This window comes from Alexandromys fortis, unplaced genomic scaffold (genome assembly GCF_014885135.2).
Source record: "Alexandromys fortis isolate MF-2015 unplaced genomic scaffold, M_Fortis_MF-2015_v1.1 scaffold_224, whole genome shotgun sequence".
In the NCBI taxonomy this organism is placed as follows: domain Eukaryota; kingdom Metazoa; phylum Chordata; class Mammalia; order Rodentia; family Cricetidae; genus Alexandromys; species Alexandromys fortis.
The window spans coordinates 635916-659922 of record NW_026068104.1 but is presented as its reverse complement, the minus strand read 5'-3'; the positions used below and the strand labels follow the sequence as shown (position 1 = coordinate 659922).

At 49.1% G+C, this 24007-nt stretch overlaps 1 protein-coding gene across 1 annotated transcript; it reads right to left on the bottom strand.

The window, feature by feature from the left end:
* Positions 1-6222: 6222 nt before the first annotated feature.
* On the bottom strand, positions 6223-15835 carry Apln (apelin). Its single transcript, XM_050123990.1, has 3 exons — positions 15379-15835; positions 9396-9567; positions 6223-8787 (listed from the first exon to the last, which is right to left on the bottom strand). Exons 1-2 carry the CDS (start codon positions 15443-15445, stop codon positions 9401-9403), a joined length of 234 nt encoding a protein of 77 aa, XP_049979947.1. The 5' UTR covers positions 15446-15835; the 3' UTR covers positions 6223-8787; positions 9396-9400.
* Positions 15836-24007: the final 8172 nt, after the last annotated feature.

Genomic DNA, 24007 nt, shown 5'->3' with positions numbered 1-24007 from the left:
CCCTAGCCATCAGATACCCTGCCTTCCCAGTCTAGGGCTCGTCGGAGTCTAGTGAAATCCCTCACTGGGCAAGTTACAACCTCTCTTCCTTACCTGTAATGTGGCTCTACGAAGAAATCATGTCTATCCCGTCCTACCTCAGTGTTTCAACAGGAGCCCTTGGCTACAAGGACCTCCCTTCTTCTTGCTCCAGACTCATTCCTGAGGTCTCATGTCCCAAGTCTCCTGTAGGAAGCCGCTCTGACACCCATACAGTTCCCAGAGAACCTGCCGAGAAGTCCTGACTTTTCTTCCAGGGCTGCATGGTTAAACATCTATTGCGATTTTAAATAATCTCTCTCTTTCTCTCTCTCTCCCCAACTCATACGGAATGCAGTTCATAATATGCACTCTGTACACATTTAACACATGTTAAGATTTCTCTTGGAGAGGTGGAATCCTGCACTTAAGGCATGCTAAGCACATACTCAACCCCTGAGCTATATTCACAGCCTAAGAATTTCTATAGCTTTCTGCACCTTATAAAACACTTTCACATGCAAAATGTGGCGGGGGGGGGTGCTCATAAGCACCCGCTGAAGGAGGCAGTTCTCACACATGCACACACAGGTACTGGTTCATGGCACTGTACCAGGATTGTTTTCTTTTGGGCCACCAACCAGCTCCCAAATCATGACACAGAGATTTCTTGTTAGTTTGAATGCTTGGTCTAGCTTAGACTCGTTTCTGGCTAGCTCTTTTAACTTAACCTATTTCTCTTTACCTCTTGCCCCAGGGCTTTTTACCTTCCTCTCTCTCTCTCTCTCTCTCTCTCTCTCTCTCTCTCTCTCTTTCTTTCTTTCTTTCTTTCTCTGCTTCTCTTAAGGCTGGTGACTGGCATCCGGCTTCTTGCCCCAGGCGTGTCTCTCGGTTCTCTTTTTTGAGCCTAGGGTTCTATTTATTCTCTCCACCTGGCAGCCCTGCCCATCCTTTCTCTGCCTAGCTATTGGCTGTCCAGCTGTTTATTACAACAATCAGGTGCCTTAGGCAGGCAAGGTAAAACAAATGCAACACATCTTTATGTAATTAAACAAACGCAGCAGAAACGAAAGTAACACAGTTAAAGCACTAGTCTGCAGCATAAACAAATGTAGCGCATCTTTGCCTAGTTAAGATAATAGTCTGCAACAATGGCACCATACCAAACACTTCAGCTTCAGAAACTTCGGTTACTAGAAGCCAAGGACCATGACTTTCATTTCAGAAAGGATAAAATTGGAGCCCAGGAAGACGATGGATCCAGTCTCCAGGGCTATTGCCTTCCTTTAATGCAAAACCAGTGTTCACTCTTTGTTCACTCGCGTTATGCCATGCAGGACCCTTACACGAGCGGGGGATTTAGCTTTTCAGGGCCTCCATTTCCTCAGTTACAGGATGGGGTTGTGATGGGGACAAAGGCAAAGCAGGCGCAGTTCCATGCATGGCACATGAGATGCACTCTAGAGTCCCCTAGTCATGCCCTGCTTTAAGTGTCACTTTCCTGGTCAGAGTCTCGATTTTGTCATCTGTAAAAACTAAGGGACTTGACTTACAGAATGACCTCCCAGGCTTGGCAGCTTTGACCTTGGAATTTTTTATGGCTGAGATAGGGAGACCACTGTTAGATTTTTCTACGCAAATAGATGAGGGGAAACTGGAACCCCAAAAGATGAAGTGACCTGGCTGGAATCGCATGGTCTGAGACTGGGCAAGCTTGGGTAGGATCTAGAACTCTGAGCTTGGGGGTTTCATGCTACTGAGTTCCCTCGACTATGGCCTACCAGTTCTTTAACACTGAAGAAGACAGGAAAGCATTTTGTTTGCACAATGGGAGAAACACCAGCGTCCCTGGCAGAAAGGGAAGTGGTATAGAGCCACGTAATCCAGCAACAGCCAGAGAAGGCTCAAGTTCCCATCCCACCCTATGGCCATTTCCTCTCCCAGACCAGAACTGCCACCATGGTACAGCCAAAAGTCCCTGAAGTACCTTCACTGTTGGCTTGGATTCCAGCTATAAGCATAGTTCAGCCACTGAGACTTTATTTTTATTTATTTATTTATTTATTTATTTATTTATTTATTTTGGTTTTTCGAGACAGGGTTTCTCTGTAGCTCTGGTGCCCGTCCCGGAACTAGCTCTTGTAGACCAGGCTGGCCTCGAACTCCCAGAGATCCGCCAGCCACCGAGACTTTAAAGCCATCTATCAGTATACGGTCTATTCAAGGTGACCTAGTAGGGGGTGGGGCGGGAGAGACTGAGTCCTAAAGCAGCCAAGGAAAGGCTTGGCCAAGCTGCCTGGAAAACCGATACAGAAACAGATTCAGGACTGGAACCTAGGTTTACAGGTCTCCCGATCCTTAGAGAAAGGATCCCTAAATACTAAGTCTCCCGGAACAGGTGTCTAGTTCCACAGTTGCATCTCAGGAACCCCAGGTGAGGTGCTAGTATTGAGGACTGGCATCTTCGGAGAGGACTTCCGGGCTGCTGCAGCCCAAGCTAAAGCTGGCACGAGGGAGAATCTCTGTGGGCCAACTCTGTCCCTGGAGAAGGCCTTGTTTGTGTGCTGTCTCTGAGGGCTGGTGGCCAGTGACCGAGGCACACTCGGCATGGCAGGCAGATGTTTTGGGAGCAGGACCGTGAACCCCTGCTGAGGTAAGCACTGGGTTTAAAGCTTGCCTTGCCAAGTAGAGCTACTTACTCCGTGCCCTTGGACACGCCATTTCACCTCCTCACGCCTCTTTTCCTTTCTGTAGAAAGTGGAGGTGAAGACTTCCCTCTTCATTGCTGGGGCTCGCGAGAGACTGAGGGCAGATAATAACTGCGCCCATTGAATGAGCCTGGCCTGGGAGCGAGGGTCTGTGTGGCACACTCCCCCTGTGCAGTCCTGTCTGGTGCTAATCACAGCCCTGGAAAGTAAGCCACAGCAGCCAGGGCAGGAAGGAAGCCGGGGCTCACCCTGGCCATGACCTTGCCTTCCAGGTCACACAGACGAGTAAATGAAGCAGGATCTGACCCAGGATTTTAAAGTCAGACTTCTTCCACTGAAAGCACTTTGGGAAACTATGATCACATCCTCGTTCAGTGGTCACATCACAGCCAGCTCATGACATTGCCGCCGCGACTGTAAACTTGGCTGCAGACACTTGGTCTTCCTGCCTTGCCCCAGGCACTATCTGAGCCGTGAGTCCAAGAACTGGCCATTGCTTCATTAGACCGAAGTTGGCCAAACTTTGACCTGCCACCTGTTTTTATAAATAGAGCTTAGTTGGAACAGAGCCACACCCATTGATTCATGCGCTGTCTAGGGCTGACAAGGCAGACGTAATTAATAGGTGGGACAGATTTGAAAACACTGTGCAGAAAAGGTGTCTGAACCCCTGAGGAAAGACATTCAAGAAAGTGTCTCCGTGGACCTCCAACCACTGGACTGTAGTCCAAAGCAGCGGCGTGTGAGTTCCTTGCCGGGCTACCTCTCCAAGCACTAGCCGCTAGGAAGGGAAAAGTAGGTTTTCAAAGGAGACCTCGCAAGGCCTTCCTTTTGGGTGTTCCAGAAAAATGCTGGCAGAGTAAACAGCCTTTGCCAGCCAGGACAGGAAGGTATTGGCTAAGGCTACTCCACCATTTTTCTTTGGCGGTTAGCTGGCACTGGTTCAATCTGGGCAGAGAGAACTCTTGGGTTGAGAAATTCAGCTGAATCGCCTTTAGATCTTAGAAACGGAATTATATAAGCACCCTAGAATGGTTACTTAGGCCAGGTCCCATGGGTTCTTTGGTTGTGGAAGAGGAGCCCAGCCCCAGTTTGGGGTCCCAAGTCAATCAGAGAGTATGAAGAGACAGGCACCATTGCAGCCTTGGCTCATTTGATTATCAACATCTGGATCTGAAAAGCCCTGCGTAGCCTGAATCTGTTTTCCCAGTCTCTGTCATTCCAAAGGCTGCCCGGTTTCTGGATGGATTTAGAAGCAGTGTTGTTTTTCAGGTTCTTTGCCAGACCCCCCTCAACTCATCGGTCTGGGGCCTCTTGTCTAGAAATAATCAAGTGAATCGCTGTTGATTCATCTAGCACAGGTGTCTGTAGTGGGATATTATTTGTATTTTAATAAATAAATCTTGCCTGAAGACCAGAGGCAAAGCTAAAGCCACCAGAGGCCAGGTAATGGTGGCACACTTTTATCCCAGGATTTGGGAGACGGAAGCAGATGAATCCCTGTGAATTTGAGGCTACCCTGGGCTACACAAGATCAATGCAGAAACAAATCCAGGTGGTGGTGACCTACACCTTTAATCCCAGCACTAGGGAGTCATGCCTTTAATCCCAGCACTAGAGGGAATATAAAATGGGAGGAGAGAGAGGCTTAGTCTACTTAGTTTTGTGGTCGCCCAGCCTTGGTAGAGGTAAGATTTCTCTAGTGGCTTGGCTGCTTTACTTTTCTGGTTTTCGGGTTGAGCCCCAATTTCTGTCTCTGGATTTATTATTCATGCTACAGGTGTCTAACCTCAGCTTGTAGGTTATAAGAGTATGCAAGCATTTATTTTGTGTGACATTGACATCTACAGCTGTCACACTCAAGAACTGCATAAACCGGCCCCTCCGCTTGCGGGAAGCAAGCCCACACACAGGCATACACATATACAAATAAATCAATGGAAAGAAGAAAGAACCACACAATCAGGTTATGAAGAAAGCTCATAGTGTTTTACGTATACTTATGCTTTTATGTTGGGCCGTACTCATAGCTACCCTGGGCCACATGTATTGGATATCTCTGGGAAGCTCAGCATTTTGACAGTCAACACTGCTCTGATTCTATTGTATTTGTTTGTTCAAGTCAAGATATCACCAATGGATATCATCTATACGGTCCTGCTCTAGTTAGGTCCCAAGTCATCTGTACAAAGGGACATCAGTGTTCCTTCCCTGTCCTCGGTCCCAAGGAAGTCAAGTTCGCATCCACTCACTGGTACCCAGTTCACTACACTTGCCCTGTGCAACCTGGTGCCTGCTGTTCTTTTCTTAGCCCCTACCTCGCCTGCTCACCATCCTCTTCCCAGATGCTGTTGGGTCTTCATAGGCCAGTTTTAATTACTCAGTCTCTCTTCACTCTCCCTGATTCCACCAGGCCATGCTGTCTCCTACACCAAAGTTCAGTTTCCCTTATTGGAACAAAACCCCATATGTTATACTTCATTTTTCCTCCTGATTAGGAGATCTTTTACTTTGCAGAGTTTGCATTCTGGAATCCATGATATAAATTCTTTTTTTATTTTTTATTTTTTTTTTTTTGAGACGGAATTTCTCTGTGTAGTTTTGGAGTTTGTCCTGGAACTAGCTCTTGTAGACCTGGCTGGGCTCGAACTCACAGAGATGCGCCTACCTCTGCCTCCCAAGTGCTGGGATTAAAGGCGTGTGCCACCACCACCCAGCTCCCATGATATAAATTCTATAATCATTTACAACTTAGGAAACTTTGAGCCAAGTGCTTCCCCTCCCTTGGGGTGTTCTCTCATCTGTCCAAGATGTCCTAATAACAAAATGAGTTTGTATTTTGTACAGAGTTCTGTTAACCTGCTAGAAGCCTGAATACCTGTGGGTCAGAATACTTGTGGCCCAACACCACCCCTGTGCCATTGATTCCACGCGAAATGAGAGCTGGGGGTGAGGTTGGGGAGATCACAAAGCAATCCGTGTGCAGCCCATCCCAATTCCAAGCTCTGCCTGAATGCACTAAGTTCCTCTGACAACCGGTTCACTTAAACAGCAAACCAGCGATTCACAGCTCCATATTTTTCCTAAGAGGCGCTTCCACCCAAGTGCTGTATTTTTAAAATCACTATGGCTCACTGTGCAGCATTCTGCTAATGAGGAGAAACTTAAGCGTGCTTGTAGGTGACTTTTTCTGTTTATTGCCTGGTGAGCAGCTTTATGGCTCTTTAGCAAGTTTGTCTGATGGCATTTGCTTTACAATTAAATCTTTTTGGTACTAAATACTTGTCAAGTCTGCAGAATTTCTCACAAGATTTATCAAACGTATCTATTCTGACAATTTCTGTCTCCTCATTGTGTTTTTCTCTGCCTTGTGTATGCTTGTGCGCACCTAATGGGTTTATTAACCAAATTAGCATGTACCCAATGTTCGTGTCTGTTCTGCAAGATATTGACATTTTGACAACAAGCATGAAAAAGTAAGACAGATGGGGCAGAATTATATTGAACTCCTTGCATTTTATTTTCCAGGCTATCTCATTCATCAAGCAACTCCACTTTGTGAGACATAAAATGAAACATACAAAGTCATTACCAAATGTATTTGTGGCTGGAAACAACATTTTTCAAGAAAGGCAAACTGGCTGAAAAGTCCTGAAAGTATTCAAAAGCAGATAAAACAGTAGACACCCACCAGGGATACAAAACGTTTAGTACAAATCCCACCTTTGATCAGCATGTCCTTAAATGAATTGCTTCTGAAAAAAGAATCCTCGACCCGACACTGCCAGGAGAATGAGGACATTCGAACAGATGCCAGAGGACTTAAAAGGGGCTCAAATTTATGTGAACTGGCCCTTAAACATAGAGAGTCCTTTTGTGAGCTTGCAGCAAATCGGTTTGAGGCCAGCTGACCTAGAACCAGTCGGGGATGCAAGCACCTCCCTCCTACACGTGCAAACTGTGGGCACAGGGACAAGCATGGCCCTTGGGGGAGAGAAAGGCCCCTCCTGAGTATGACCTCAAAGAGTGAGGGCAAACTGTCAGCTTTGAACTCTTTATTATAAAGACATATTTACACAGAACAATCTTTACAAATACAGTGGACACAGTTAAGGGAAGGGGACAGTTTTTATTTTTACGCAAAAGGCCTTAATATCTTTATATAAATTAGTATAAGAATCATACACAACCACTTTAAATAAGACAGCCCACCAGGCCCACTTATTCCTCTCTTCTGTTGCTGTCTCCCTTCTTTCTCAGCCATCATTGTCATCTTCTCTCCCCTTCCCTGTGGGGCTGGGCACGGCAGGCTGATAAGGCAGGAGATGCAGAAACGACAAAGAGGAAGAAGGCCTGGTCCTTGGTAAGGGTACCAGCAGTAGAAGAGGCACCAGCCAGCTCCCCACTTCAAGCCCAAGGGGTGAGGACGCTATGCCTGGCCCAGCTCCCCAGGGTGGGCTTTGAAGCGGCAGCAGCAGCAGCATTAGCAGCAGCAGATGGGAAGGAAAGGCTTTGGGGAGGATGGATAGGCAATCTTAGGGTTACTACAGGGCTTGGGGGTCCTGACTTCCCCTGCCCTACACATATGTAAGTGAATATCAAGCTTCTGTCTTCTCTTTCCTCCCTCCTGGGAGGCCTCTAAGAAGACCATCTGCTCAGGCAAACGATGAGGGTCTCCCTTCAAGGAAGGGTTGCAAAGGCCTCCTGGCAAGAGACGGGACCTCTTGGTGGAGTGATGGACCCTACCTTCACATCCTCCCATCTCTCCTCCTTTCTTCCTTCTCTCCTTCCTTTCTTCCCCTTTCTCCACTCTGGCATGCCCCCCCCCCCCAAAGCCACAAGAACAAGGGCCCAGTCAACATAGGGGATCATGACAGCCAGTGTCAGGGGGCTAAATGGTAGTTTCAGTGCCTGAGAACCCCAATTAAAGTAGCTTGAGCCTGGGTGTGTGGCTGGGACCTGGCCTGTGTGGGGTACATCTCACCACTTACGGAATATTCCAGGACAGGTCGGGAGTGGGAAGCTCTATGCTCACACAAGGCAGTTCATAGCTGGCTTGCCTCTCCCTCCCCGTCCTGCCCAGCCACCCTCTGCACTAAACCCAGCCAAAGGCACTTCATTTGCTATGAAAGGACATCATCAAGAGGAAAACGGACATCACAAAGTGGGAGATTGGAGACCTGGTCCCCATTGAGACTCTGCAGTGGCACTGAGCGGGTCATTCCCCTCTCAGGAGCCTCTGTTTGTGCAAGTGATCTTCAAGGTTCCTTTGGGCTCTGATTCTCAGTGATTTTTTTTTATTTTTTTATTTTTTGGCAAAAACAACTCTCCTTAATTAGCTTTTACTCCCAGGAGAGTAAGGAACCATATCGGGCTCAACACTCTCCCCTTCTGACCTGGAGACTGAACTAGCTGTGACAGAGAGCAGAAAGGACGAGGACAAAATACTTCATGGGTCCCTCTCCTTTGCCTTTTCCTTGACAGGGCCAGACAGAGCTGAGAAAGAAGCTGTGGCAGCGCTTTCCCCTCACCCCTTCACCACACTCGCCCACATTTCAGGGTCCCCAGTGCACCTTCTCCCGATCCCAACACCCAATCCCTCTCAACCAAAGTGTCTCATTGCACATCTCTGTACTCCTAAGTGAGAAGTCCAATGGATAAGAAAGCACGAATGCGCTTTGAAGGAATGAAGGAACCCACCGAAGAAGGTAGTGCTCCTGGCCATTTTCCGAGATAATGGGAAGAGGGAAGGGGCAAGGGAAGGCCAAGACCAATTGATAGGGACTAGAACTAGGTCGAGGGGAAGCTGGGTCCCCAATGGCAGTCCAAGGAGTGGCCAGGGAGATGGGCCAATTGGATCCTTGTGAGAGAAATGGAATCAGGCAAATGAGGGGCAGGACCACGCCACTAGAGGAACTTGGTGGGTGAGAAGAGCCAGGACCATTGGCAGCTATAACAGGTGCAAGACGAGAGCCAAATGGATGCGAAGGTTCCAGAGAAGAGAACGAATTTGTGGAGTAGGGAGAACAGCACCAGGCGGGACGTGGTGAGCCCTTCAATCCTAAAGAGACAAAACAAGAAGAAAGAAGTCACGGACATATATTAGGGAGGAAACAAAAGTCATGCCCACTCCCAAGGCACCAAGTTGATCCTCTTTGGTTTTGGCTGCAGCGGGAGAAGAAGCAGGCCAGGCTTCAAGGGCCCTGATCTCTCTGGCCACCTTCCATTCCTCTCTGTTTCTCTCAGCTCTGGACACTACCACCCAGGCTCCCCTGTCCCATGCCTGACAGTCCCTAGGCTCTCTGCTGCCTTCCCATGTGCCCCTGGACCTGGTAAGAGTGCACACTGGATAGCTATAGGCATGCCCTCGGCACACCTCTCCAGCCACGGCCTGCTAAGACTTCGAGAACTACTCAATGGCAGCAGCCTGTCCAATCCCAGGCAGAAGAGTAGAGGGAAAACAAAATACTCTGCTCTTGGGAGGGAGGGAGTCAGGAGATTGGCCCCAAGCGCTAAGGCCTTCGCTGGGTCACAATCTCTTCTATAAAATAGATTAGAAATAAGTGCTTTACTAGCTTCCAGGAAGCTCTAAGACCCTGCTGTGTCTGATCTTCAATAGCAGGCTGTCCATACCTGTTAGTGTTACCAACTGGCAAGGGGCTCTAATACCTGATTCAGAAAGGCATCGGGCCCTTATGGGAGAGACGGGGGCGCTGTCTGCGGAATTTCCTCCTGCCTCCCTGCCAGAGCCCAGGTCCAGTCCTCGAAGCTCTGGGCTGCACCAAGTAGCGCATGTTGCCTTCTTCTAGCCCCTTCCCGTCTGGAGGCAGCATCAGTGGCGCTGCAGAGAGGAGAGGAGTGAAGCCGTTAGCCAGCAAGATGAAGGGTGGAGACAGCAGAGGAGGCCACGGCCCAAGGGACAGTGCAACTTCTTCACAAGGTGGCGCCCCTCATAATTTTCTTTTCCAACCTGATGAAAAGACGAAAAGACCCGTGCACTGTTCTGGGGCAAAGGGAACCACTCGTTTTGCCATTGGGGTGACTAATTTTATATCCTTCGAACAGTTATATCATGTATCTGACAGGCACCAACAAGTTCTTCCTTGGACAATGTCATGATTGGGGTGCATTCTGCAGCATCAAGCCTATACCTGGCTGTGGAGCACAACTTGGCTGTAGTACACAATGATGCATACTGGCACCCCTGCAGCTGGTGTCCTCCAAACATTTCAGACATACAACAACACAATGATGCCCCTTCATGGACCCATGTCCATATGTCCGTTATTGTGCTTTGCTTATTCTTTTTTCCCCTTGGCTGCAATATTTTAAAACAAATAACAAATGAATGTCACCCTATGCTTACATTCTTTGAAAGGCAGGGTGACTCACTTCGGTGTGCTAGGGGTCTCATCTCTCCCCGTTGGGCACCTAGTCAGTAGTTAGGGATCTCTGAGGCTTTTCCTTGCTCCCAAGACTTCCTTATGGATGTGGCTGGGACATAACTGACTCAGCCTGCTTTGCACTGGGTTCTCTTCAGCCTGCGACCAAATTTAGAGGCTAATAAATATGGCACATGTGAGTGAATGCGTGCAGGAAGTGTCGCCCGTGGCAGTATGCCCATGCATTCCTGGGGTAAGCCCAGGAGTGGGGTGGGCACCACCCCATCAATCTACCATTCTAGATCACACCTCCTACTCAAAATCCGATCCAAATTCTTTCCACCTAGCTTCTATTGTGCCCTTCCAGGCTCCTGTCTCCATCGGCCCACATCTGGCTTAGTGCAAAAGGCATCTGATGCCACTGAGCCCCTAATGGAATCCAAGTTGTGCAGGATGTTCTTGGGAAAGATGAGGGAGAAGGCACATGTGCCAGCTCCCACAGAGCCAGAAGTGCAGCCAGGAAAGCTGAGCTAGTACCCAGAGAAATCCTTGGACACTAGAAGTAGACAGTGTGCAGGGGTGAGATGGTTCTGGGGAAGAGGCAGAGGAGTAGGATGCTTGTGCAATGCCCAGTATGGGTGTGGCATTCAGAAACACAGCAGTGCCTGAAGCCGATGATAATGAATACCAGCCTCTGTTCCCTGCACACCATCAGATTTGCCTTCAGCTATATATCCCTGTTCCTTGAGTCTCATTGCCGTCCATCAAGGAATTCCCGCCACTGGCTCCCAGTTTCCATATGGCATCCAGTTGGCTACTCCTCCCTGCCTCCAATGCCCCCATACTCTGGCTCTTTCCTTGGCCCCTTGGTTCTAGTGAGTCTTTCTCAGCTTGCAGACAATTTCCAGGCATCCTCTTGGGCCAAAAGTGGGCGAGGTTTGTCCTTATGGCCCTCTTTGTGCAGACTTTAGGGCTGCTGGTTTTCCTCCTCACTCAGAGCCAGGAAAGCACACTACATGCTCTCCCGCCCCCCGCCCCCCCCCCCCCCCCCCCCCCCCCCCCCCCCCCCCCCCCCCCCCCCCCCCCCCCCCCCCCCGCACACACACCTTCTCTATCCCTACAACACCCTTCCATTCTTGTCCAAGGAAAACCACCAGGCCCACCAGAACCCAGGGATTTACAAGGATTGACTTGCCACACTTCCATGCTCGGGGTTAAAGTGTGTCAGTGTGTCAACTGAGCCTGTAAACCTATAATTCAGGGGAACTAAGATTTAAAAATATTAATACTTTGGAGACAAGAGGAATGATGATGAGAAGCCTTAGGGATTGCTTCTGTTTGACTAACCTAGAGTTGCCTTCCTGTTACCATCTGTGAAGGGGCTCAGGAGCACCATTGTTAGGTGTCCTCCCCCTCCCCCGCAGTTGATCTAACCAATGTCCTGAGTTTTAGGATCTCATCAAAGCTTACCCTGAGCCCTGAGGGTAAGTCTTAGCAATGCTGACGAGAAGTCAGAACTAGAGACATGTTTAAGGTAGCGGATGGTAAGGACTGTGTCCAGCATGTAGTCATGCATAGGAGAAGGACCCGACAGGCCTTAAAAAAATAAGACATTGGTTGTCATGTCCATGTCATCAACTACAGGATTTGGAAAAATGGTCTAAGCCATTGTGTTCTAGAGATACAGAAAGCATGGAGTAAAAGAGGTATGGATAGTGCCAGGAAGAAGGAAGTTATCACACACACACACACACACACCCTACCACCACCACCACAACCCCCACCACCATGTCTTCATGGCCCGAGATGGTCCGTGTCTATGGCAGTCAAAGAAGACTGGTGGGGGGGGGGGGAAGGAAAGTCAAGAGCCAGGATGGGCAACATGCTGACAGTTGCTCCGACTCAGGCCAGGAAGATGTCTAGACTCTAGACCTGCAAAGAAGATCCACCCTGAGCTCACTGAGGCTCAGCCAGGCCTGGGAAAGTGGCCACCCCAGAAGCTGCTTAGTCTCTTCCATCCTATTGGGGTGGAGCACATTGTCCTCCCCATCACAGGAAGTCTGTGGGCTCCTCCCACACTCTGATCCCATCACCCATTCGTTTCCTAGTTTTGCTGCTAGTCAGATAAGCCAGCGATACCTGAAACCCTGGCTTTGTCCTGCCTGAAAGAACAAATTAGAGGCCATTGATTCTCATCACCACAGAGGTCTTGGCTGTACAAAAGGCATTTCCCTGTAGAGACGGGGAATACCCCAATACACTTCAATGTGTCCTTCCAACTTATTTTCTGCTTAAAAGGAAGCAGGAGCTATTTCCCAGGGAATCTCAAGCCAAGAAGATTGGAGCCCTTGTTCACAAGAGTGAGTCAATGGCATTTTCAAGCTGGGAACTGCAGCTAGGGAAAGAGTGGGATTTGATTTTCGTGCAACCTGAACTCCAACCCTGCTGAGACACAAAAAGGAGTCTGAAATTTTTCAGAAACATACCAGCCTCAGCAGAATGGTGTACCTATCTTCTTGTTCAGGGTCTGGTCTGTATAGTGATTGCTTTCCAAGCCCACCCCTAGGTGCTGGTGGAGATCCCACTGGTGATGCTATCTATGCCCACTGCTCTGTAGTAAGGCTTGGGTCTTTGGGACACGAGCCACCTTCTCGTGGCTCGAGACTCTGTGCTGTCTTCTACAGCCAGCTTTGCTTATCTGGATCAGGCTCTGGGAAGCCCGACTAGCCTCAGGACTTTACTGTTGACAGGCCTGGCTCGGGTTACAAGGATGCCTAGAGCTTAGAACTGGGAATGAAGTGGAGATGTCCTCCACAGTGGGAGGGGTACAGTAAGCTGTCCTTACACTGCGTGCTGGAGTAGAAGTTGCCAAGGGGGAGGAGACGATAGAAAGCGGTGCTCGGAGACCAAGGGACACTTGGCCAGGACTCAGAAACTCTCGGACTCAGAAGAGCAAAGTGTATCCCAGGTCAGGAGGCAGTGAGGAGTCTGTAGAGTTGGAGGAGGGGAGAAGAGAGGTGAACATTCCAAGTCAGAAGAGAAAGTAGAAGAGAAGAGGAAGTATGGATTTTGAGCCTGGAGCTTTGGGGACTCTGGCTGTGGAGAGTTCATGCGAGCCTACCCTAAGGACAAAGTGATTCTAGGGCTCTGCTCTTTAGACCAGGACACAGTGGAATTAGAAGTGTGCACACCTAAACCTCTGGCTGCTGGCTACCTCCAAAAAGGTGTCCTCCTTGGCTCCAAGAGTATGGGAAAATAGTGGGATCTTTAGAAGTAGCCAATGCTAGTCTTAAATAAAATGTAAGGGTGAGGCTTACACCCACATTATGATGTGCAAAAGACTTACTGTAAAAGGAGGAGACAAAGCGAGAAGTTTCGGGGTCTGGACCAGAAACTACTTCCTTGAAATCAGCTCGCCCCTTTACTAGTAATAGCTGGACCCTGAAGGATTCACAGAGTATCTACTAGCCAAAGTCTTACTTATACTCTCCCTCACCCTCTAGGGAAGTATGCAGCTCCAGGTGGTCCAGCCTCCTTTGGGGCACCCTTTCTGTACCCAATCATGTTCCTCTCCAAAGGTACCACCTTTCTGAAGTCAAACTATGAAGATGTGTTGTCTTGCCAACCATACTGGCTAAGTAAGCCAATGGAGGGGCAGGCTGTTGTAATATCTTTATTCACAGCTTTTGCTCCCTTCCTGCCATTGCCTGACCGGCAGAAGTTTCTGGGAAGAAAGTCTTCACCCTTCTTCCCAAGGAGGTGGCTGCCCCAGTGCTAGAGTCTCGCAGGAGACCACTGGACAGCTACCTGGAGGCAGGAGGCATCGACCGGGCCAATGTACTTTCCGGAGAAGCCTGAGTGCAGGGCAATGCCAAAGAACAAGAGCGCAGAAAGGAGGTGGCCACAAAGAGAAGCAGGCAGAGTTGGCCAGAACTCCAGAGGCTCCTGGGCAGCGGGCCATCCTCCTGTTCTGGAGGGGTTCAAACCAAATAAGTTCCTGGGGTTCTTCCTCTAGAAAGCCCACTGTCCATCTCTCTCTCTCTCTCTCTCTCTCTCTCTCTCTCTCTCTCTCTCTCTCTCTCTCCTCTCACTTCCCTGTGACTCCAGCCCTGGCACTGGCAACTGTCCACCTGGTCTTGACCTTCCCCTTCTGCTGTGCCAGGCAGGCTGCAGTGACAGCCAGATCATAGGACTGGGGCAGCTGAAGGTGGGAGCTGGCAGCTCCAGAAGGCTCTGACACACAGAGGACAGGCAGCCTGGGCAGGGGCTCCTGGGACACCGAAGATCCTGACTGAAGTAGGCAAGGGAGTTCCAGTGCCAAGAATTTCCAGGTGGAAGGCTGGTACACGTGGAAATGAAGGACTCCCCCACCCCTCCCGCCCCGCCACTTCCCTGAGATGCACGGAGGGCCGCCTGTGTTTACTGGGTTGGTACCTGGAGACCAGGGGGACCGAAGTTATACCTGGGGCAATAGTGGAGGATGAAGCCAGAATACAGAAGAAGCAAGTCTCCCAGAGAGATAGAGGCTGTAGGCCAGGTGGCCCACGTGGAGCAGGGAAGATCATCCAGGACCTTGGAGTGCAGGAGGAGACCTGACCCTGTCCAGTCCAGATCTGCCTCTGTTCACACACAGGCTGAAAGGAGCAACAGCTGGGATTCACTAGCCACTGCGGTCGCCCCCGCCCCCGCCTCCGCCCCCCGCAGCGTGCTCCTGACTATGCAACAAGTGTCACGTCTACAAGTTGGCACATCATCCCCAGCCGCTTAAGCCCCTGAACTTGCCAGCAGCCCCCTAAACTCCAAGACACAGAGACCTTCAACGTGGAGCCCAGACCACTCAGCTCAGGTCAGTCACCTCCTCTGATCCTTGAGGTGAACTGGACATATCCCCATACTCCCTGCCACCAAGTGGGGTGCATGGTATAGGACACAGGGTGCAAGTCTGGGGCCCTGAGTGCCTTAAACTGCGAGGAGTACTCAAGAGGGGCCAAATGGTGATGTATGAGATATTCCCGAACCCCCCCTCCCCGCAATGTCCGAAGAAGCAGTGCCTACATAACATTCGCCTCCCGCCCCCCCTCCCGCCCCCCGACCTGGGATGCCCTGTCAATCTGCCTCCCGGTGTGGCTGGCGCGTGGCTGCTCCTGCAAGGCTCTCGCCGAGTTTCCTGGGAGGCGGGAAGAGCGTGGGGCAGAAAGAGAGGAGCGCGCTGGCTGCAACTAGGAAGAGCCCTGGAGAAAACCCGGGCGAGTGGAAGGGCACGCACTCACCTCCACACACCGCAGTCAAGGAGAGCCAGAGCAGCAGCAGCGCCTGCACGCACAGTCGCAGATTCATGTTGCAACTCGGTCTGCAGCGGCCCTGAAGAGGGGCAGAGAAGTGGGGCACCCGGGACACTGAGAAAGGCGCGAGCTGGGGTTGGCGCGTGCGGGCACGGAGTTCGCGTGGCTCCCGGACCACGGGAGGGTGCGCGCCCCAGCAGTGCTGCTGGCAGCCGGCCCCACGCCTGCTGGCCGCCTCTGCTCTGCAGCAGCCTTCTCTGCCGCCGCGGGGCAACGCCGCGAAGTTAGCCTAGGTGGCTCTGGGACAGCGGCAAAAACTCTCCAAGTGGCCGGCTGTGCTCGCCCCGCGACTCGCAACTTCCCGTTGGTCCAGGCTGCTAGAGAGAATGCTTCCCTGCTCACTTCGGGGGCTGCATTTTGTAGCTTGTGGTTTGGCCGCGGGCCCACTTGGTCATGTGGTCATCGGCAGGGCTGGGGGGGGGCGGAGAGCAGGAAGAGGGTGAGGGAGTGAGCCTCCCGCACCGCCCCCCTCCCGGCAAGCACGCTGCAGCCCTATCCAGGACGCGAGAGGGAACCCCGAGGTGGCCCCACAACAAAGGCTGAGCGGCCGCTCGGACAACCCACAGCCGCTCCCCGGACAATGCCTGCCTGGCCGGGGTCCAGAGAGTTCGTAGAGACCTGAAGGGTTTCAAACACAGGAAGCCTTTGGATCAATGGAGGGGCACACTTAACCCTTTCCGACCTGGTTTCCTTAACAGCTGTCAGGGTACCTGAGCATTTGGAGAAGGACCCTATTTGGGATCCCCCACAACACCCCAATCCATTTCTGACCCCGATCACGTTCTTTCTCCCTTTGTCACTCTGTATTACCAAGTTGGGGAGGGGTACTTAAAATCTTCCCTGACTCCGCCTCCTTTCCCCTCTTCCTCTTCAACTGAATTAGAATTGGAGGTGATTGCCTGGGTAACTGCCTACCACCCTTGTTTCTCCTGCTGTCTCCTAGCGAGTACCCTCTACCCTGGACTGGCCCCGCGAGTGAGTTCTTCAGGCGTGCGGCAAAACTTCACAATCCCACCCAATCTAAAAGGCGTCCTCCTGTCCCTGTGCCCCAACCCATTCCCCTGGAGATGCTGCCTCCTGGTTCCTCTACACTGTCGGGAGACATTCTGCAGGTTCTGCCATGTGCCCTTTCTTGTTGCTTGGAGCTGTCCCCTACCTAGTTTTGTCTCTTTGTGGGGAAGGGCCTCCCAACTCTTTCCAAACTCACCTGGTTTTCTTTTACATTCAACTGGGATTCCCCGTTATAAGAGGGTCCTGGGGTCGTTTGTCTTTCTACTTTGGACTCTAATCTCCTTCCACAGCATAGAGTTCCCAAAGAAATGCACCTCCTCTTTCCTCAGACTGGGAACCCCCTTCTTCTGGATCCTCTGGATCTCTCCGAACTCCCCAATATCATTCTCTGCACATAGGTGGCACTCAAAACACATTTAAAAGGCTGAATCAAGAGGTGTTTCCACCTTGCAGGGAGCAAGGCAGTTTGTTCCAAGTGTATGTCAAATCTACAGCAAAGATACGGTGGGGCAGTGTTTCCATGTATCACAGACGGTGTGAAATCCATAGTATATGCTATGAAAAAGCTTTGAAATGCTACAAAATCCTAATGCATACACTTTGTCAGTCTCCCTTCACCAAAACTATCCCCAACAAAGTGACCTTTGTCTTCCGTATAAATGCAGCCCCAGACCAGAACAGTGCCTCAGAGTGAGCTGGTGCTTCTGAATATGTGATTCTGAATATATGAGCAAGCTATTCAAATAAATCAAGGGAGTCGGATGGGAATAAGAGTTCTTGATAATGGCCTGAGATCCAACTGGCCACATTGAAGAGGAGGGGGAGTAGGAAGAAAAGCATCTGTCTTTATCCCAGGGAACCCCGGCTGTGAGCAGGCAGTGGGGGGCGGGGGGGCTTTTTTTTTTTTGCTTTCCTACTGGAAAAATTAGTTGAGTGAGAAGAAGAAATATTGTTCTCTAGCCACATCTGCTGTAGTTGGGAACAGAAATGAGATAGCCGACCTATGTGAACCTCGCATGTCGTTAGTCCCCACATCAACACTATGCAATTCTGTTCCATAGTGTCATATATCATTACTGTCGGCTATTTCGCTGCTCCATTGACTTATCTACCTCTATATCCTAGGAGTTTATTGTTTTTTAAACCTCAGATTTAGTAAACTATTTTAAATTCTGCTCCTCGGCACATTAATTGTGTGGCTCTAAGTGCCTTATGAATCCCCTTTAAGGCTTCGAAGCTGCTTCTGCACAATCCAGGTATGTACCCCTTTAAACTCATAGGTTGGAACTAACCCCCCCCCCCCAGGTGATAGTATTAAGAGGAACCTCTTGGAAGGTGATTAATTCATGAGGGCTCCATCCTCAAGAATGGAGTGCTTATAATGGAGGTTGAAGGGAACAATCCAATGTTGTGTTCTTTTTCTTTTTCTTCTGAGATAATGTTTCTCTGTGCAGGCCTGGTTGCCCTGTTACCCACGCTGTAGTCCAGGCTGGCCTCAAATTCAGATCTGCCTGCCTCTCTGCCTTCTAAATGCCGGGGTTAAAGGCATGCACCACCACACGGGGCCCCAATATTCTCTTACCCTTCTGCCTGTGATGGTTAACTAGCAAGATAGTTAATCTTGATGGCCCATTTGACAGAATACGGAATCACCTGACAGACAAGCCTCTGGGTGTGGCTATGAGGTTTAGCTGACATTGGGAGCTCCATCGCAAACGTGGGAGGCACAATTCCACTGGTAGAGTCTCAACTGAATACAAAGAAGAAAATGAGGCTGGGGCTTGCCTCACATGCAGGAGACCCTAGAGTCAACCCCAGTACTTGCCAAAAGGGGGGGAGAGAAAGAAGAAAATGTGTGGAACATAAGTATTCATCTCTGTGCTTCCTGACTGTGGATGGAATGCAATCAGCCACGTCACACTACTGATGCCAGGACTTCTCTGCCATGATGGAATGCGACCCCCTCAAACCATGTGCCACGAATAAGTCTTTTCTCCCTGAAGTTGACTTTTTAAGGTATTTGTTCACAACCCCCAAAGTAACTAATACATGTATCTTCTGCCGCGTGAAAACACAGTACTGACCCTCACTCCCTTCTTCCCCACCCCAAAAGAAGCCACACTCGGGGTGCCATATTGGAAGCAAAGAGAGTTTGGAAGCTCTCATCAGACCCTTTGGTGCTTTGATCTGGTACTGTCCAATCTCTACAACTATAAGAAATGTATTTTTACTGACTGTACATAAATCACAAAATGTCTCTGACATTTTGTCCTAGCGGCAGTTGTAGTTGGGCAGTTCAGTGAAATGACACGTGTGAAGTACTTAGTCTCCGTGTATAGGAGGTGTACTAGCAGTGTAAGTTTCTCCTCTGTCTGACCTATGCCCCTCCCCACCTTGGAGTCTGGCCTCCGGCCTCCTGGAACTGGCCAGGTAGGAAAGGCTCTGCCTATGCCCTGCTTCCTCCACGCCTGTCTTCTTAACTTCCAGCCAGCTGATCATTATCTTACTGCCTCAAAGCACAGATACTTTGGAAGGCTAATCTGATGGATCCAACTGCTGTAGGGAGTTGAAGTGTGAGAATGACTTCAGGCTGTGCATTCCAGGTACGAAGTTCTCTCTAACCGAGCATTCGGGAGCCCATGCCTCACCCTAAGGGAAAAATCAAACTCTACCTGGTCAAGCCAGGAGACTCCTTGGTTAATTTTACATTTTTTCTACCCACAGCTAGCTTGGTTTCAAACAACTTTGAACTCAAAGGTTCCTTCCGCTGAAGCCTCAGAATGCATTCTGTTGTGGCCCATTCCTCTCTACCTGGCCCCGTAGATGCTGATAACATAGTAGCTAAAAGTTTATTACATAAGCACAATTTGTTAAGCACTATCCTGAGTGTTTTGAACATATTAAGTTATTTAACCTTTCAATCTGTGAGGCAACGCTGAATCTTTATCAGCTCCACTTCAGCAATGAGTCACCTGAGGCTAACAGAGGTCAAATCATTTCCTCAGGTCTGCCTAACCTCAAAGCCTGTACTCTCCTGTTACTGGGCATCAAGAAGCAATTTTCCAGTTCTTGGGCCCATATATTGCTTTATTTGAGCCTCTAACATCTAAGTCATACTCTCTTGAATTAGGAAGTAATGAAGCATGGTGGGAAAACACACAGGACTACTGTAGCATCCCTGTCTCTTACTAAATGAGAGACTTTCAACAAAGCATTAACCTTTTCGGAGCTGGCACTGCCTTATGTGAAAAACAGGCTACCTTAGAACTGGCTCCCCAGGTTTTTGGAAGATTTCAATGAATCAGAATCTCTAAAGTACTTGAAACAAGGCTCAGTTTCCCTGGAGAGGTGAGCATTGTATAATTGTTCATACTCTCATCGATGTGTGTACTGCAATATAAGATAGTGAGACTGTATCTTGTTCATTTTTGTCTTCTCTCCGGCAAAACTGTTGCCCAAAACCAATTCTCAGAGGCTAGTCACTGAATGAAAGAAAGAATTGTATAATCATACCACTCTTCATTCTAGGCTTGAGACATACCAAGAGTCCTTATTTTGGGCAAAATCATCACAACTTGCCCACAGAATTTTAGATGAGTCAACACCAACAGTTAACAGAAATATTCAAAGACGTGACCACCCTCAACCCCAACTAGACGGTGGTTGCTTTTTACTGGAGCAGTGCAAACAACAGAGTGAGCAAGAGAAAGGTCATCTGGGTAACCATGGGCCTGACCAGCAAGCAGAGAAACTTCCTAGTAACAAGAGTTCCAACTCCTCTCCTTATGCGGATAGAAAAACTGAGGCCCACGGAGGGAGCTTGGCTTGTGCAAAACCACTGGCAAATTCAGGACTGGGGGACATTTACTCCATAGCTTGTTTTTCCTCTATACCTTTCCAGCAATGATCTAAGAGGCCACCAGCAAAGCAGTTCCCCGTGGCTGTGGTTAGACGTGGGACTCAGCTCACAATCCACCCAGCCCTTCTAGGACCACTGTTGCTCATTCAACACGTTCCCGAAGACATAACAAAATTTGCTAGCAGAGTTCAGCCACAATGGCACTATTTCTTGTTTGGTTTTTGCTGCTATTGTGCTTAAGGCATGTAAGAAGAGCGTCAAATCTCCCAGTCTCTAGAGTTATTAATAGAAACCTAGTGGGAGAACCTCGCAGGTTTAGCTGCCTTGCTAACTGGATTCATGACCAATGAACTTTACTTGCTCAAGCACAAATAAATAATATGGTTTTTCATTGTCTCATGTCCATATTCCTGGGGGGGTGGGTTTTTTCTTTTCTTTTGGGGGGAGGGGCAGAAATCTACGGATGACAATTGTGCTCTTTTCTGCAATGCTTGCCATACCACAGCAAACGCTTAAGGGTTAACTTTCCCACATGAGGTGTATCACCACAGAAGGGAGAAGAGAATGATCAGTATGTGGAACCTGGCCTGAAATGTGAATGAGAGGACCCTACCTACCATTCAGAGGAACTAAGCATATTGTTGAGGTTTGGTGGATTTTTCCCAGTGTCTCTTCTTCAACTAGCCATATGATTCTTCCCCTAGTTTTGTGTCCAGTACCTCCTTATCCTCATCACCTATCCCTGGCCACAGAAGGAGATCTTGTCTTCCACACAAACCCTTCCACCAAGCACACAGAGCAAAATACTAACCTTTTGTTGTGGTTAACCTTGATTGTCAACTGGATGGGAATTAGAATCACCATGGAAACAAACTTCTGGGTATTGACTAGGAAGGACCGCCTATACTAGGCTAATAGATGGAAAGACCCACCCTCAATGCAGGTGGCTGGGATGTGGGATTAATCATAAATGAGAGAGTGAACTGAGGTGGAAAGATGGCTCAGCAGTTGAGTGCTTCCTGCACAGTCCTGAAAACTGGAGGTCACATCTCAAAACCCATGTAAAAAGCCGAGCATCTTGAACACTCCTGTAACTTCAGCTCTTAATGGGGCGGAGGCTGGAGAATCACTGGAGCATGCTGGCTTCTGATGAGGCAGAGAAAACACAAGCCCTAGGTTCAGGGAAAGGCCCTGCCTCAAAGAACTAGGCAGGGAGTGAGAGAGGAGGACATTCGGTGCTCTCTTCTGACCTCTAAAGTACACACCGAGGCACATGCATCCATATTACATACACACACACACATTCAAATACATTTAGATGTGTGTATGTGCACACACCCACACGCGCGCGCTCACACACACCCCTTTTTCTAAAAAGAAAAAAGACTTCTCTGCCGTGATAAAGTATACACATGAATAACCCTTTCTCTTTACATTTCTTTTGTCGAATATTTTGTCATGGCAACAAGACAAACAACTAATACATGATCCATACAATATCCCGCTTTCCAGAACAATGCTTCTAGTCCTTGACATTTCTAGTGCTGGCCAATGCTAATTCCTTCTATAGGTGCCTTTCTAGCCCCTTTCAAATTGGCTCCACACAACCTAGAATGGTTCAGTCTACTTCCACTACATGCGTCTCCCAAATTCCTCAAAAAGTATGTTTGTTCTCAGGTTGTTGACTATATTTAGAAGGAACCACAGGTTCCCACAAATATATCTCACCTGACTAACTGTTTCTGAAAAACCTTGTGACAATGGGGTTCAGACAGTTGTCCATATCTCAGTTGTCTTTGAGGGGTTCACTCTTAACAACTCAATAGGTCCTAAGAAGGATCCTCCAAGAAGAGCTACACCTCAACCCCTGACCCCATGACCCCAGCCTAAATCCCACCAAGGTGTGCATTTTCCCTTCCTCCTGATTCCTTCTGATCCTGCCTCTCATAGCCACTCTTGTGGCTCCTCTTGTTTGTCTTTCAGAGAGGTTCCATTTCCTTTGTACATCCTCTATGACGTCTCCCAGGAGCCTCCATCCTTCCTCTTCCCTAGGGTCTATAAATACTCTGGTACCCAGGGGAGGCATGGGAATTCTTTCCTCACCAAGTAAGGCCCACTGTGCTAGGAGGGCCACACCCAAAACAGCAGGTTTATCTCCAAAGTCCCATGTGCCAGCAAACCTTTCTTGTCTTGCATTGCTGGCTAATGTTACCAAGACTTGAATTAGACAGGGTATTGTATGATCTTGAATCTGGAAACGTGGTGTGCTGAGCCAGGGCAATGACTGCTGGGGATTGGGTGTTGAGTCTATGGACTTAATAATAGCATCAAAGCCAGAGAGATGATGAGGTCATCTTCCAGCTCCACAGGAGCAGAGTCTAGGACTGTCTTTTATGACTGTCCTCAGTATCTAGTTGGCATTTGACAAATTCTAAGTATTCAATAGCTTTCTGAATGAATATATAATAAACAACGAATGAATGAGTCAGCGCGTCTGTGTTTTGGGACCTCAAATTCTTCTAAAAAGTGAAAAAAAACCCATGCCTATCTTACTGGATTCAGTAAGAACTTCAAATGAAAAATGGGAAGTGGCCTGGAGCTATAGCTCAGTGGTATAGCACCTCCCTAGAAATGGAGGAGAAGGGGCTTTGGGAACCCTGTTACTTTCCCGTTCAAGGGAACAGAAGGTCACTTAATGTAACTAGTCATTCCCATGAGTGAGACATGCAGTGCTTAGGTCTTTGGGCCTGCAGGAGAACCAGAGCTGGAACTGGGACCGGACACTTGATGCCTGCATCCTTCTGGGTTTCTGTAGCTCTGCCATGGAAGAGACAGTTACAAGAACCCCCAATTCCCATGCTTTCCAGCTTAGGGCTCATAACTTATCAATCACCTTCTGAATTAAGAAGGAAAAGGCATGCCCAGTCGTAACTATCACCTGGAGCCATCTTAGGTATTTAGTTAGGGTTTTCAGTGTCTTCTTTTAAAACATCTGATCAGGTCAGACTGAGGATAGGGTGACAGTTTTCTGGGCTAAGTCTGTCTTTGTGGCGATTCCCATTAGGTGATCCATCAGCCATGGCACTGGCTTAAGGCATTGCCCAGCTGACAAATGACTTAAAAGCATGCCTCTTGGTTTTGCAATTCTACCTCCGTGCCTTCTTGGCTTTTACTGTGAACAAGCAGGGAGGGAATTCACCTCCTTCCCCTTGCTCCTGTATCACATCCATCTGAGGCATCCCTAGAGGCTCAACATTCCAAGTCTTTGGTTTCTTCCATTTGATTTCCCCAGCCCCTATCAAGTCATAATCTCCTTTCCTGCAGGGAAGGGACGCTTCCACCTCTTCCTCCATATCCTCTTAGCTGCTTGCATTTGGGTCTGGAGACCTTAAAGGGCCATTTCTTGTTTCCATCTTGTCTTGTATTGTTTTCTCCCCTGGGATAGCTATATATTCACAGCTCCGAGATGCCTCACTGGTCTGGAATGTCCAGCGAGCTGATCCTCTGAATCATATACTTAAAGAAACTGGAAAGAGCAGTGCTCATTAGGCTGTCATTTCCCTAGCTTCCTCCTCCAACCTGGATGTCTTCCCACTTGCTGGATGGGAAGCTTTCCTGTTCCATCCCTGGTCTGTGCGGCCCCAGAGAGGTAGGTAGAGACATGTCTGCACAATCCAAGCCAGATTC

Coding starts and splice junctions, on each gene's coding strand:
- Apln (XM_050123990.1), bottom strand. CDS start 15,445: ATGAATCTGCGACTGTGCGTGCAGGCGCTGCTGCTGCTCTGGCTCTCC. Junction 9,568..15,378: donor CTTGACTGCGGTGTGTGGAG/GTGAGTGCGTGC, acceptor TCCTCTCTGCAG/CGCCACTGATGCTGCCTCCA.